The sequence below is a fragment of the Pelmatolapia mariae genome, linkage group LG20 (genome assembly GCF_036321145.2).
Source record: "Pelmatolapia mariae isolate MD_Pm_ZW linkage group LG20, Pm_UMD_F_2, whole genome shotgun sequence".
NCBI lineage: Eukaryota > Metazoa > Chordata > Actinopteri > Cichliformes > Cichlidae > Pelmatolapia > Pelmatolapia mariae.
In genome coordinates this window covers 16,276,360-16,290,586 of record NC_086244.1, presented here as the reverse complement: position 1 = coordinate 16,290,586, position 14,227 = coordinate 16,276,360, and the positions used below count along the sequence as shown (strand labels likewise).

Sequence of the window (14,227 nt, the reverse complement as noted above, 5' to 3'; positions counted from 1 at the left end):
AGAGGAGGTCATGTGGAGATTCAGTACCGCTGCAGGGGGACCGTAGGAGTCGTGACTTGCAGCCCGGTGCGGTGTCTCTTTAAGCGCAGGGCGGTGAGCAGATTTCCGATCGTGCACGAAGCGGATTACAGCGCCTGACATCAGTCCTCCTCATCCTCCTCCTCTTCCTCCTGCTCCTGTTCCTGCTGCTCAGCTGATCCGGAGGATTCCCTCTGCGGGGACACTCAGCACAGCCCCGCCTGTATGCTCGCCTCCGCTCGCCTCCATCATGGACTTCAACGTGAAAAAACTGGCTTCTGATGCGGGGGTCTTCTTCACCCGGGCCGTGCAGGTAAGACCGGACCTCCCTCCAGCTGCAGGCGGTGATGTGTGGACCGATTTACTGCTAGGCTCTCACTGCATCCCGTTGGGCCTGGAGCTCGATTAAAGCAGCTGAAGCCTTGCGTTTTCTTCGTGAGGTCTGTGGGTATAACGGAGTGTATTTGTGTGGCGTGTTTTCCATGCAGACCGAGCAGCCCGCTGCGTGTAAGCCGATAAAGGTTTGTCTAGCCTCGATCCATTATTGATGGCTGTGATCGGGTGCATCACCCATGTGACTCCAGCAGACTCTGTCCTGCTCCCCTCCAACTCCCCAACATAGAGATTAATTAATTTATCTGGCTCACCAGCAGTAAACAGCATTAAATCATTCACTCTCGACAACTTGTACACCAAACCTCATTCGAAAAATTAGAAATTCATTGATAAAGTCTGTGCTACAAGTCAGGTAATGAGCAGAACAATACTGGATCTTTATGCTTCAGTAAGAAATTCGGCAGCCATATGATACACTTTTCATTAAAGGCTTAAAAAGGTCTCCCATCTCACTCAACAAAGAAAGAGAAGACATCACAACTGTATTTAAAACGTTATAATCACGATGCATTGAATTGTTACAGTAAGAAGCAAATATAAGATTAAAGTAAAAAAAAATGAGGGCACTTCAAAGAGTCAAGCTTTTAAGCCCTGTTTCAAACTAACTGACCATATTTTCAGGATGTTTGTTCCACAGCTGGAGAGCATGAAAACTGAAAGCTACTTCACTTTGTTTAGTTCCCATTTGTCGCAAGTAAATTCACATGCATCTATACCCAAGTTCATTTAGTGCTGCGTAGACTAAGAACTGGGTTCTTGGGATCCCCTTTGGGCATTAGTGGGTGAGTTGCAGTTGTCTGTCACCTGTAAAGACAATAGTCTACAGTGCAGGAGGTCAAACTGACTTTCATTAAAGGCTGAAGTCGGTTTGGGATCACATCAAGGGCCACATAAAAAAAGGGTCTTCTGTATAATATTGTTGAACATTGTGGATAGAATTTAATCTGCATAAAAGCCTCAATGACGCAACAAAAATTCAACAAGTTGCCTCACTGTTTCCGAGCAAGTCGAGCACAACAGCTGCTTATTTTCACTGTTTCTGTTAAAATCCTGAACATGGATCCACATCACACCAACGCTGCAGTTAGAGCTGGATGTTGTCTATGAGCTTGAAACATGTGGTCTGACCAATGCATGAACAATGCATGAATGCATTTTTTCTGTTTTTTTTTTCTAGTCAGAAATCATTGAATTTATTGCTAAGTTATTATGCTGTTAAAGATTTCTTTATTTGAAGAGTGACACTTCATCCTATCCAGACAGAGGCTCTTCTGACTTCACCAAATATGAACTTTCACAGTATACGATTTTAATTCAAACATTAAAATAATGTATTCTAAATCATTTAAGAATAATATTAATCAATAAAAGGAGAAAAGCCCAGTGAAGCATATTAACTGGTTTATTCTGCACACTGCTGCTCCTATTGGAAAAAATGAACTCATGAATGCAACAAGGTCAGACTGCTTTCCTGGAGGTTGTCCAAGTGCATTGTGGGAAAACACAGGAAACCAATGAAGGCAGGAAGCGGGATAAAAAAAACAACAAAAAACAGCTCTGCACAACACCAGAAAACCATTAACTGTTTCTGTATTTTACATGTCTACACGTGTCATATATGACTCACGGACTGGGAGTGAACGGGTTCCTGCACACTGACTTTAAAAGTCTGACCAACCATTAGTGAGACACTAAGAGAGAAAGGGAGAGAAAGAGACTCAGTCTTTGTGTGTGTGTGTCTCTTTGTGGTGAATTTACATCTTTGTAGTTATTCTGTGTCTCTTTGTGGTTGGTGCTGCTTCTAGGTGCAGATTTTGACACAATGCAACTACAGTACTGGATGTTGTGTTTTAGTGGTGCCAGTGACCAAGCAAAAAACTTAATAAGCAAATTTAAAGACCTTTAGATTAAATTTTGTATTTGGATAAACACTCAAATTTATCCCAGTTTGACTCTTCAAGATTCAAGAGCTTTATTGTCAATACAGCAGTATACACAGTATACAGTGTACTGAAATTCTGTGTCACCCCAAGCCAGACATGGTGCATAAAAGATATAACTCCAAGAGATATAAAACTAGAAATTGCAAAGTGCTGAGTTAATGTATTTTGCATAGTCCTTAAATTGCTCTGCTGTAAAGGATGGGAACGGTTAATTAAATACCCACAAATTAATTAAAACTTGGTGGACCTACGGCTTTTACAGTCCCTAAGGCCCTAAGTGGAGTCCAGTAATCCAGCCCTGAATAAGAGACTGTCCATCGTAGAGCTCCTGAATACCTGCCAGTACTTTTGCCTTTTAAAGAAGCGATCTCGCCCATGAAGCTGCTGTCAGTCAGAGCTTCTCCCTGCTGCTTGGTGACAGTGACGGTGAATTCCTCGGTCTGCCTTTGAAGTCCAGCTGGCCGCCGTCGCTGTATGTCAGTCAGATTTGAATGAAAGAAATCATCTGACAGCCCGGCCTGATACCACAGATGGTGATCTTTGGCCTCAGTTATTAGAGAGCAGAACTGGGCCTTCTCATCTTTGATTGCATAAGACATGCTTCAAAGTTCCAGTTAGTGAGAATAAAAACTTATGTGTAAGTTAGAAACTGAGGTTTAAGATAATTTGTCTGGGTCTTGAAATATGATGGGTTTGTTCTGATTATTATAGAATTGCGATCATAAAGATTGAGTAAACGGTGGAAGAAAAGCATGAGGACAAGTTTAAAAATTAAGATATTTTCACATTGGTTTGTAAAACCTTTGAGATTTTCTGTAATTTCTGTATAAATAAAAACTAAAATGCCATGTGATCCTTTTTTAATGAACATCCTTTTGAAGTAGATGAAGAGAACCTTTGGACTCAGTCAAGGATTACCTTTTAATCTTGGGAATGCCAACCGAACAGTGACAAACTCTATTGATTTGGTGGTTTGTTGGTAGATAATTCATTCTGTTAAGTAAGCAATTCAATCTGTGACTTGTTGATTATGTCGCACTTCTTCTAATATGATCACAGATTAAGCATTATTAGAGATATTATGGTATAGTATTCCATAGAAATCTATGCAAAAAATGTTGAGATGTTCACTCTAAGCTCCAAACATCAGCCCCATGCAGTCCCTCTCCACCGACGTGGCCCAAACGAGAATGGATTCCACCAAAAAAACAATTGGTGCCAGCAAAGTTGGAATGATGTTGAAGTGGCTATTGGAATCCTACAAAGCTTTTGGCAGATCAGAATATTCCCCATGAAGTTACCCCAACTTCTGTAAAAATGCTATGTGATGATCAACTCTCAAAACTGTCAAAATATCAGCTGGTTTTCATAATCCAAACCAGCACTAGAACTGTGTGGTGATGGGCAGTGGATGACCTGGTTTAGATTCATACAGTCGTTGTTCTTCTAGAGCTTGTTTGCCTGTTATCAGTGTCATCTACCTGTGACTTTTCACTCTTAGTTCACAGAAGAGAAGCTTGGCCAGGCTGAGAAGACTGAGTTGGATCCACACTTGGAGAACCTGATCACTCGTGCCGACTGCACCAAGAATTGGACTGAAAAGATCTTAAAACAAACAGAGGTGCTACTGCAGCCCAATCCAAGTAAGTTCTATACATCGCGGAAGTTCCCCTACATATATAAAGTCGCATCTTCAACTCTGCGCACTGGGTTTAAAGAAGATGTAGTTCTTTAACTTGTTGACAAAAGATCTGTTCATACTTGTTTTGCTAATTGTTGCTCAGTAACATTAAGCTTTGAAACTAAAAGTTAAGGTTTCTACTAAAGAAATTTCCCTGGGAAGCAGAAACCTGTTGAGCTCTATCATTTCCACCAGAAGTTCCCGAATTCCAGCGATAGATTGTTTTCCCCTTTCCCCTTTTGTTGAACTGTATATGTAATAAGTCTTTGCTCAGGAGCTAGTATTTTCCAAAGATTGACAACCTTCCCGTGTTAACAACTAATGCTAAGTGGTCATGTATAAAAGCTTTTTAATCTTGCAATTTTTTTAATGCTCTACATTTCTGAGAAACCACTACTAAAAGCAGGATTTGTTTTTAGTGTCTGACAATAATTGAAAATAATTAGCCAGGGGGATTTTGTGTTTGGACTAACAAGAAAGTCGAAGCTTCTGAGGTTGTTAGGTCAGAATTTGAGACAATTTCCCGAATTAATTTTAGTCTAATCAGTTTAACTTGCTGGAGGAACTTTTACCCTGGGGAAAGTCCCTGGACGTTAGTTCCTGGGTGTTTTGGGAACTTTCTCTGGAAATGTGCCTTTTAGAAGCTTTTATAGTTAAATGTGAACATGATTGGGTTTTTGGGAGTAATGCCTAACCTTTGACCTGTGTATTTTGTACCCTCCATGCTTCAGTTGACCACACTGGTAAGTCTTGGCCTTGATAACGTGTTTTACAGTATTTCCCAGAGTGCTTTGTGTAAAAAGCCTACTCAGTATTGTGATGTGACTACAGATTATACATACATAGCTGTGGTCAAAAGTTTCCATAAACTCATCATGGGCAGGAATGTCAAAGTAATCTTGGGCTTGAGAGGTGGTGTAGTGGTAGTAGGTTTGAAAGCCTCACCTTTACTCCTCCAAACACACATATTGTCATTGTGGCCAAATAGCGGTGTTCATTTTAGAGCAGGGGCTTCGTTGTGGGTTGGTACCCTCTCAATCCAAGGTGAAGTAAAGCTCTGGATAGTTTATTAAAAGCCCAAAATTACTCTGGTTTTTCATGCACATAAACTTCTGACGACATCTGTAGTCTAGCACATACCACAGACCTACAGTACGGCCCCACATTTTAAGCTTCAGGCACCATCTGCTGTGCTGTTTAAGGTCTGAACTGGAGCGTGTAGATACAAACAGGTGTTGAATTACTAATGACCTTCTATTCAGGAAGACACCTGCCAACTTTTGATGGGATACAGTCACTGATACCTTCGTGGGGCCTGGTTGATTCAAATACCATACTCGGGTACAATTGTATGTACTTGTATTTTTATTTCCCATCACGCATTATACCAATCAGACCCATCAGATGGTTTGAAGTCATCCTGGAAACTATTTGGAGAAGGGCTGGTTCTTTGATATAATGATTAGCGGGCGATTGAACCATCTGTCTGTCACTGCTTTTCATGGGCCACTTCAACCAATCATGTCACGACAGATATGATGCCACCCACAACATTTATCTGCTGTTATATGCTGTCGTTAAAAACAGGTTGAAGTCTAGATTATAGATCCATTTGTGATCCAGCTGCCATGGAAAGCAAAGGCTATACTTTCATTAGCTGAACGGAACACTAGGCTGCAGCTTTGATCTTGCTGCCAATATTTAATGATCAAAGACGCCGATCCACTCCTACCCCAGGATAGCCCTGTTGGTGGGATTGGTCAGTTGCAATTCTGGCCCCAGAGAAACATAAATGTGATACCATAGGAAGACCACTTATGTGGCGATGTCAGATAAAATATCAGATAGAAGATTATGACACTAGTGGGTTCCCACTAAAAAACGCTTCAAGAGCTGTACACGCCCACCACCGACCCCAACCACCTCCTGCCAGCTCTGATGCAGCTTGAATTATTCATAACCAAGGTTACATCTGTGCATAAGCGAATGTTTTTCAGAACCGCCAACATATCTGCACTTACTGAAGATTGACTGAAGATTAAGCATCTGCAGTGAACTGGTGTTTACACATAGCGTATCAGAGGAATTTGGAGGAATGTTTCCCCATTAAAAAAAAACTTATTTTAGAAGCAAAGATAACCTTTGGTATTAGGAGTAAACTATGAATAAATTCAAGACAAAAATGACAGCTAATTACCTTTTGTTCAACTCCCTTTGTTCAGAGAGATTAATAACACCTTTCGTACAATTGGACTCTTAAATGTAGGATAATAAACAGTGTGGGATTTAATGTGTTGGTCACAGTTGTCTTTTTATCACCTTGTATCCAGGTGCTCGGATCGAGGAGTTCATCTATGACAAGCTGGACAAGAAGCTTCCCTCCAGGACGACCAACGCGGAGCTTCTGGGTCAGTACATGCTGGACGCTGCCATCGAATTCGGTTCAGACACGCCATACGGTGAGTGGAGCTGCAGCTGAAACTGATACTGCTGCAGCTAATGACTCATGAAGCTCTAAATGCTCCTCTGAAGCAGCTCTCTTTCTGTTAGCAGTTAAAGAGCAAACCATTTTACAACATTTTCGAGAAAACAAAAAAAAATGTGGATGTGGATGCTGCTTAAACAGCTAAAACACACTTTAGTCCAAATTGTATTTAAAAACCGATTTGATTGTTTTGTCTCCATCAAACCTGTGGTTTGAACCTGAGTGTGCTGCTGTGCTGTTGTAACTGTAGGCAAAACCCTGATCACAGTAGCGGAATACCAGAAGAGGCTCGGAGGAGCCGAGCGCGAGTTCCTCCACACTTCGGCCGTCACTTTCCTCTCACCTCTGCGCAACTTCCTGGAGGGAGACTGGAGGACCATATCAGTGAGTCTGAGTGTGTCGTATGAAAATATGGTAGTATATGTAAATGCAGACGTGCTGATACAAAATAGGAATGAAGTCTTTGCAGCTGTAAGCATCCTTATTACATCCTTTAGGAAAGCAAAAGAGAAAGTGCCGTCCCAGAATTCATAGTATCATTAAAAACAATAGTGATGTGTCGGTCGCGAACGAAACGGCTCTTAGAGCCGACTCTTTGAAGTGAACGACGCGAGTCGTGGGTTGTTTTGTTTTTTTTTTCTTTCTCTCACCCTCTCTCTCGCACTTTTTTTCCCGCTTCACTCCGCACGCGAGCCTTGTGCTTTGCGCTGGGAAGAGGGGGGAGGGGTGGTAGTTACACTCACAGTAGCACAGGAGCAGAGCGGGAGGGAGAGACAGAGAAAGAGAGCCAGGGACAACAACGTCTCATTAGAAAGGTATAGTAATCATCCACAACTATTTTCAGTTGCGGATGATAAAGGATTCAGAAAGTTTATTCATGCAGGCCCATATGACAGAGAAAGTGCATCTTCTTTTTGTTTTGCATATTTTAATTTATATTTAATTGTGTTGTGGTTTACAGTGTTTTGTGTTGTTTCACTTTAAATTTGTTTAAAAGGAAAAAGCTGAAAATTTAAATAGTTAAAAGTTGAAATGTAAATAGTTGGTTTTTGTATTATATGATTTATTACATTTTATGTGGAGTGAATAAATAAAAGTATATTTATGGTGGCCCCTAGAGACAAAGCACGTACAAACTTCAAAACACGTACGAACTCTGAAGCACATAAAAACTCAGAAGCACGTACAAACTCCAAAACACGTACAAAACACAACAGAAGTGCTCCAGGATGCTAAGCGCGGTGTTGAGCTTTTGTTACCTAGTGGCTACACAAGCCAGGAATTACAAACGACCGGATTTGGTGTGTGGTAGTAACAGGTAAATGAACATTTTTTTAAATTATTTGAATATATATGAGTGCTTGTGTATAAATACACAAACAATACACATATGCTTTCAACTGTGTAATTTAAGTGATCTAGGTAGCTCTGTTTTGGAAGTTCAGTTAACGCTAGAAATGTGTTTTGGAGTTTGTACGTGCTTTGTCTCTAGGGGCCACTGCATATATTTATATATAAACATATATAAATAAAACCACTTTTTTTAAGATTAGTAATTCCTTTTGTGCATAATTTTATATTGTTGTTAATAATAAATTAATTAAAGCAACACAACAACCTGAAGAGCTGGCTGGGAGCCGGCTGGGAGCCGAAAGAGCCGGTTCTCTAAAAAGAGCCGGAAATCCCATCACTAAAAAACAAACAGTCAGCATGGCTGTGTGGTGAATATCATGAAAATGTTCATTAATAGTGTGTTTTTCATTCAATGCCATAACCTGCTGATATGGTTGAACCTTTAAAACCGCAGCTGAACTCTGACCTTTACACAGCTGCAATAACAGATGAGTAGGTTTCAGTGACAGCGTTGTCATGCTTGATGATCTCAAGCATACCTGAAGTGAGAATTTGGACTTACAGATAGACATACTGACAAGTTTTACTTGTAATTTGCACTTATTGGAAATCTCAGCAAGTCTCAAAATGTTAAAAATCGCAGTAATATCATATTGTGATTTGTGATAATATCATATCGTTGGATGTCTATGAGAGCAGTCGGACTCTCCGAGCAGCAAACCTCTCCTTTGCTCTGTCCTGACCAGTTCTCCTTCACATTTTTCCCTAACCTCATGACTTTTTCCACACAAAAAAAGAGTGACTGGGAAAGGGAAAGCGGGAAAGGAAAGCAATACATAGGAAAAAGTGCTTACCAAAATAAAGCGGGAAGTTGAAACAAAGAAGAAAATGTACCTAACGCAAAGATAAAGAAGGGAAAGAATATCAGTAAAAATTAAAATGGTGATCAAAACACAAATCCTGAACTCAGAGTCAGAGTGATGTACTCGCTGCTGGAGGTCTTCAGGGTGATGACGTGTTGCACAGGTTTGCTCCTCGCGGTTGATCCTGAATGAATCATTTTTCTTCCTCGTGCAGAAAGAGAGGCGGCTGCTGGAGAATCGCCGGCTGGATCTGGACATCTGTAAGGCACGCCTGAAAAAAGCCAAGCTGGCAGAAGCCAAAGCAGCGGTGAGATCAAATTTCAACAGTTCTTCTTCTACCCTAAGATCAGAAACCATCAGAGCACAGCCAGACTCAGACAGCTTTAAGTGAAGTCAGTCAGGTGCTCATTTTGTTCTTGTTTTGGTCACATGTTCAGAGTGCATGTGAGCAGATTCACCTTTGACATGTTGGAAAGCTTACTGGCTGGCTGCGCTGCTTGTCGCATGTTTGTCAGATTCATGAAGGAAAACACTTCATGAACGCTTCTTTATGCACCAACTCTGCATGTAAATATTACAAACAGTCTTTTGTTTTAGTCTTTAAAAACTCCAATAGATGCAGTGGACGCCTCGTTAGCAGACGGGTTGATGGCTGCTCTGGTAACACTCTCAGAGCAGCAGATGTCTCAGCCATGACCGGATTATCAGAACTAAAGTCCAGTTCAGTGATCACTGGGAGCCTTCAGAGTTCATCTGTTCACCATCGCATTGATTTTAAAATGATTTAATCTAACACAGCTACCTCAGATTATCCTATGCATGCAGGAATGTAAGAAAACAAACATGGTAAACCTGGTATTTGATGATGCTGACGCCTGTGGTACCAAAAACTCTGAATCAGGAACAGCAGGGGGCGCCCATGTCACAAAACAAAACATCAGTACTGGTTTCAAATGAGCCCTTCAGTAGTAGATTTATGACAGGGATTAGTAATTTTTTACATCACAAGAGACATTTTATGGGAATTTTTGATCCTCAAAAATCTTAATGGGGCCACAAAACATATTTGAGCTTAAAAATGGAAGGTCCAATCAATCCAATCAATGTCATTGATAGGTGTTAGTAATTCAGATATTTTAACACAAGTTACTTTAAGTTCAATTTTATTTCTACAGCATATTTAAAAGCAACAAAGTTGATGGAAGTTCTTTACAAGTTAGTTTAAAACATACAAGAAAAGACCATAGACCAATAAATAAATATTATAGAGTAAGTTGTGAAAACAAACAATAAATTTAACTTACAACAAGCTAAAAAAAAAGACACTACAAGATAAAAAAGCCCGATGGGACTCAGTGTGAAATTTAATTTAAAGCAAAGGTAAACGAAGTGAGTTTGAAGACAGGATTTAAAAGAATCTCCAGCACAAATATGAAATTTCAGGTTATTCCAGAGTCTCAGGGCTTCAACTCGAGACCTCAGCAGTCAGAGGAACTTTAGCTGCTTTATATCTAAAAACCTGAACAGAGGTAGAGTCGGTGTAAACCTGCTAAAACCGCAGTGATGTGATCATGTTTCTAACACCTGTTAAAAGATGAGCAGCAGCATTTTGGACAAACTACAGATGAGTTTTCAAGACACACCTGTAGAGAATTACAGGCATGAATGAGATTTTTCATGGAGGACGATAGGATTTATAAAATTATAGAAGCTGAAAAACAAAAAAAAAAATTTTTTTTTATGTTTATTTCCAATAAAACACAAAATTTTTAAAGTGGAAGAAAAATCTACCAGCATGATCAGACCTTCCTCTGTTTGTGCAAGCAAATCAAATCAAAAGTGTCCTTTTAGTAAAATTTAATAAATAAAACCACACAGCAGCTTTAAAAGCAGGCGATAAATTATTCACTGTGACGTCTCTTCGGGGTCAGCAGGGGTCACGGGTTAAATGCTGTGGATGCTTCCAGCTTCAGGCTCAATGATCCGCTCTCGTTGTGGTTGCTTTGTGCTTCCTGCTAACATGTTTTTATTTGTCTGCTCACGGTTTGTAACTGCATGACAACCTGTGTTTGTTTCCTCCTCCTTGCTCTCCTTTGCTGTAGGCTACACCTGATTTTCAGGAGACTCGGCCTCGAAATTATGTTCTTTCTGCCAGTGCATCAGCGGTAAGAGAAACGAGCAGCACCGCAGAACTCATGGCTCACATGACAATCAAGAAACTGCATTTTTTTAACATCTCATATGCAAAACCCCCCAAAAGAAACTAACAGCAGCATCTTTAAGTCTGACCGGCAGCTGAAGCTGTTAACACAGGCTTGTTTAACAATCGGGTCTCCATTTACCATCAACCTGTTCATGTATTTTCTTTGGTTTTACTTATTATCAAAAATGTAGTTTTTCTTTCTTTTTATATTAAAATGTAGTATTTTTCATGGCAATCACAAATGAACAAAGTGAACCGGAAGTGAGGACAGTGGAGGAAAAAACAGCCGTATGATTTTCTAAAAAAAACCCCCAAAATGCAACAATTTCTGCATATGTTGGAAATATATGAAAATGGATTTTTAATTGTATTTTTATTTATTTTCCTTTTGAGAAAGCAACCTCACTAGTCAAATAAACAAAAATAGCCTGAGGTGAGGAAAGTGAGCCATCATTAAAAAAAGAGCCAGGCTGTCACATTAAATATAAATTTATAGTTAATGACTTATCAGGTTACACAAAGGTTACATTGACAAACAAAAAATAGCCAAATGAAATCAATTGTATCCATAATGTAGGTGCAGAAACATAAAAGTCTGATTTACTCTCTTAATTTTAAATTATTATTATCATTATCATTATTGTTATTAATGATAATGATAATAACAACAATGAAACAAGCCTTGTTCTGATGGAGGTTTCTTCCTATTAAAAGGGAGTTTTTCCTTCCCACTCTCGCCAAAGTGTTGCTCATAGTGGGTGATCTGATCGTTGGGGTTTCTCCGTATTAATGTGTCTTTAATTTACAGTATAAAGAACGTCGAGGCCGCTGTTATTGTGGTGAAATAAAACGGAAATGAACTATTACTCCCCTGATACTAGTACTGCTACTGTTATTAGTGCTGCTACTGCTTCTGCTACCAGTCCTGCTATCAATATGATTCCAGCTACTGTAAAACAGAATTTCCCAATAATGGGCAGAAATCCTTTTTTTTTTTTTTACTTGTTTTTTCACTTTTATTTTCAGTCTTAATTAGGTGAAAACATATACAAACAAAGTTGCTAAACATGATAGTTATTCTTTTTATTTAAACAATATTTTTATTACTTTTTGCAACAGCATACAAAGGTTTGTTTTCCCAGTAATATGCTGCAGTAATAGGAACCCTTTCCCCCGCCCTCACCTCCCACCCTGCTCTCTTCCAAACCTACAACAAAAAATAAAAAAACCAAAACACATAGAATATATATACATTTGTACAATATGTGGCATTTATACATATTCAAGACATGGACAATAGAAATAGCTAGCACATACTACAGAAATACTATTTATTATTATTTTTTATTATTATTATTTATGTATTCATTTTTTTGCTTGCTTGAGAAAAGGAAACCCAATAAGCTAAAGGTTTTGTGATTCACTGCTTCAGTTTTTTTTAATGGTTCTCAGATGTATTAAAAAACTGTTCAAATCAAAATGTAGTTTTGCCACAGCCGTATTAGCGAACACTGCCAGGCTCCTGCTGTCACTAACAATTTGCTGCTTAAATGAAAGTTAAATAAACAGAAAAGGGGAAAAAAATCTTATTTCATAAACCAGGATCTCAGATTTTTAATCTGAGCAGCATTTTTCTGCAAATCACACTCAAAAAGTTTTTTTAGACTGAAACGCACATGTGACAGCTTTTTAACCCAGTGAGATCCTGACCTGTTGTTTTTAGAGCAAAACACAAGAGTTTATTTCTTTACTTCTGCTGGAACGTTTATAATTTCAAAGAAAGCTCAGGGATGAACAATAGAAAGGTATAAAAATGAAAACACAACACAGCATGTAATCTAAACCTGACCGTTTCTTCTCAGAAGAAAAGCTGTCTGTGAGCACAGATGAGGAACACAAAGATCTGAAAGTGAGATTTGTTTTATCTCAGCTGAACCCATCAGGGATCTGGAGTTTACACTTCACTGGCTCTTTTATTTTGTGCTAACATCTAGAAAATAAAAAGTTGTCAGATTGCAGATTTCACAGCATGAGTGATCTTTCAGGGCTGTGTTTTGAATGCTTAGTCAAGCATGTTGTGTTAGCCATGAGATAACCGTGTTTGTGCATGACGTGTTACTGATGACACAAGCATGTTTGAGCATGGTTATTATTGTTTAGTTTTGGCCCTGATGCTTTTTAAATGAGGCCTTGTTGAAGTTTATTGTACGTCCATGTGAAATAAAACAAAAACGGCAGCCTCAGCTCAAACAGAGACACCGCTCAGCAGAACCTGAAAAAAGCATGGACTTTTATTTTGAAAAATCACTGTAATTCATTGAAGTCATAAGTTCTTAATTATTTTTGTGATCAAATCACATTCTCTGATAAATACAGTCCCTGGGATCCTTGTCACTTTATATTCAATTATATTTTATTTGTAACCTTGTGCCTGATTTTTATGGCTTCATTTACATAAAATAAAAATATCCTTAAAGAGCCTCGGTGCAAAGCCTCAGTTCATGCTCAGTCTGAAGCAAGCCTTTTTAGCTCCTCCCCCTTTCAGAGGGCTTTCTTCTGATTTAAGCAGTTGGAGCTTCAAATACCTGGTTTAGAGTTGACTGAAACTTGAGGTTATACCTTCATGTTGTTATTTATTGTCCGTGTTTAATATTAGTGCTGGAAATGTATGTGACAGGAAATAATCCGTTATGTTATTTCGGACAGTTACAGTGTTTATGCAACGTATGATTTTTATTTATTTTTGATTTTTTGCCCCCCTCTGTGGTTTCATTAAACCAGCTGCAGAGCGGCTGGGCGAGCTGGGACGTGGAGCCCGACCCGGTCGTGTCAGAGCAGAGGAAGGTTGGACACGTGGAGAGACTAGAAGTCCCGTGTTTGTTTAGTAGTTTGGGTAGAAAAGACGTGTTTTTTTAGGGTGTTTCATGGTTATTCCCCCCCCCCCCCCCGTTTAGGCTTCACGGTTGTTTTGTTCCCTCCCTTATTTTTAGAGCACACAGAACACAGAGATAAACTAGGCATCGATTAGGACACTCCCAGAAGATCAGATTTTAGGAAATTCACTGATTACTTTTGCAGATTGAATCAGCAAACTAGACCAAAGAGATGTCACACAGTTTCCACTGGAGACTCTTCCGGTAAATCTGGGAAATAAATTAACTTTATAAAAATCTGTGAAGCTGGAGAAATGTAATAAATTGTATTCTTTGTGTGACACAAGATAGGAAGGACCGTACCTTTTATTCACAAAAAGAGCCTCAAGGTTACTTCTACCGTTTCATTCAT

At 39.3% G+C, this 14,227-nt stretch overlaps 1 protein-coding gene across 8 annotated transcripts in view; it reads left to right on the top strand.

The window, feature by feature from the left end:
• The first annotated feature begins 114 nt into the window (after positions 1-114).
• The window catches only part of LOC134618215 (endophilin-B2-like), a 36,878-nt gene continuing 22,765 nt past the window's right edge, over positions 115-14,227 (top strand). For 2 of the 8 annotated variants that reach the window (XM_063463487.1, XM_063463484.1), the window contains exons 1-6: positions 134-331; positions 3,859-4,000; positions 4,770-4,781; positions 6,369-6,497; positions 6,774-6,907; positions 8,954-9,046. In XM_063463487.1, the coding sequence (XP_063319557.1) occupies positions 269-331; positions 3,859-4,000; positions 4,770-4,781; positions 6,369-6,497; positions 6,774-6,907; positions 8,954-9,046 (573 nt within the window). In that variant the 5' untranslated portion in view covers positions 134-268. Of the gene's footprint in view, positions 332-3,858; positions 4,001-4,769; positions 4,782-6,368; positions 6,498-6,773; positions 6,908-8,953; positions 9,047-10,841; positions 10,905-13,723; positions 13,787-14,227 lie in introns of all 8 variants that reach the window. The other 6 variants (XM_063463488.1, XM_063463489.1, XM_063463482.1 and 3 more) reach the window with 6 other exon arrangements.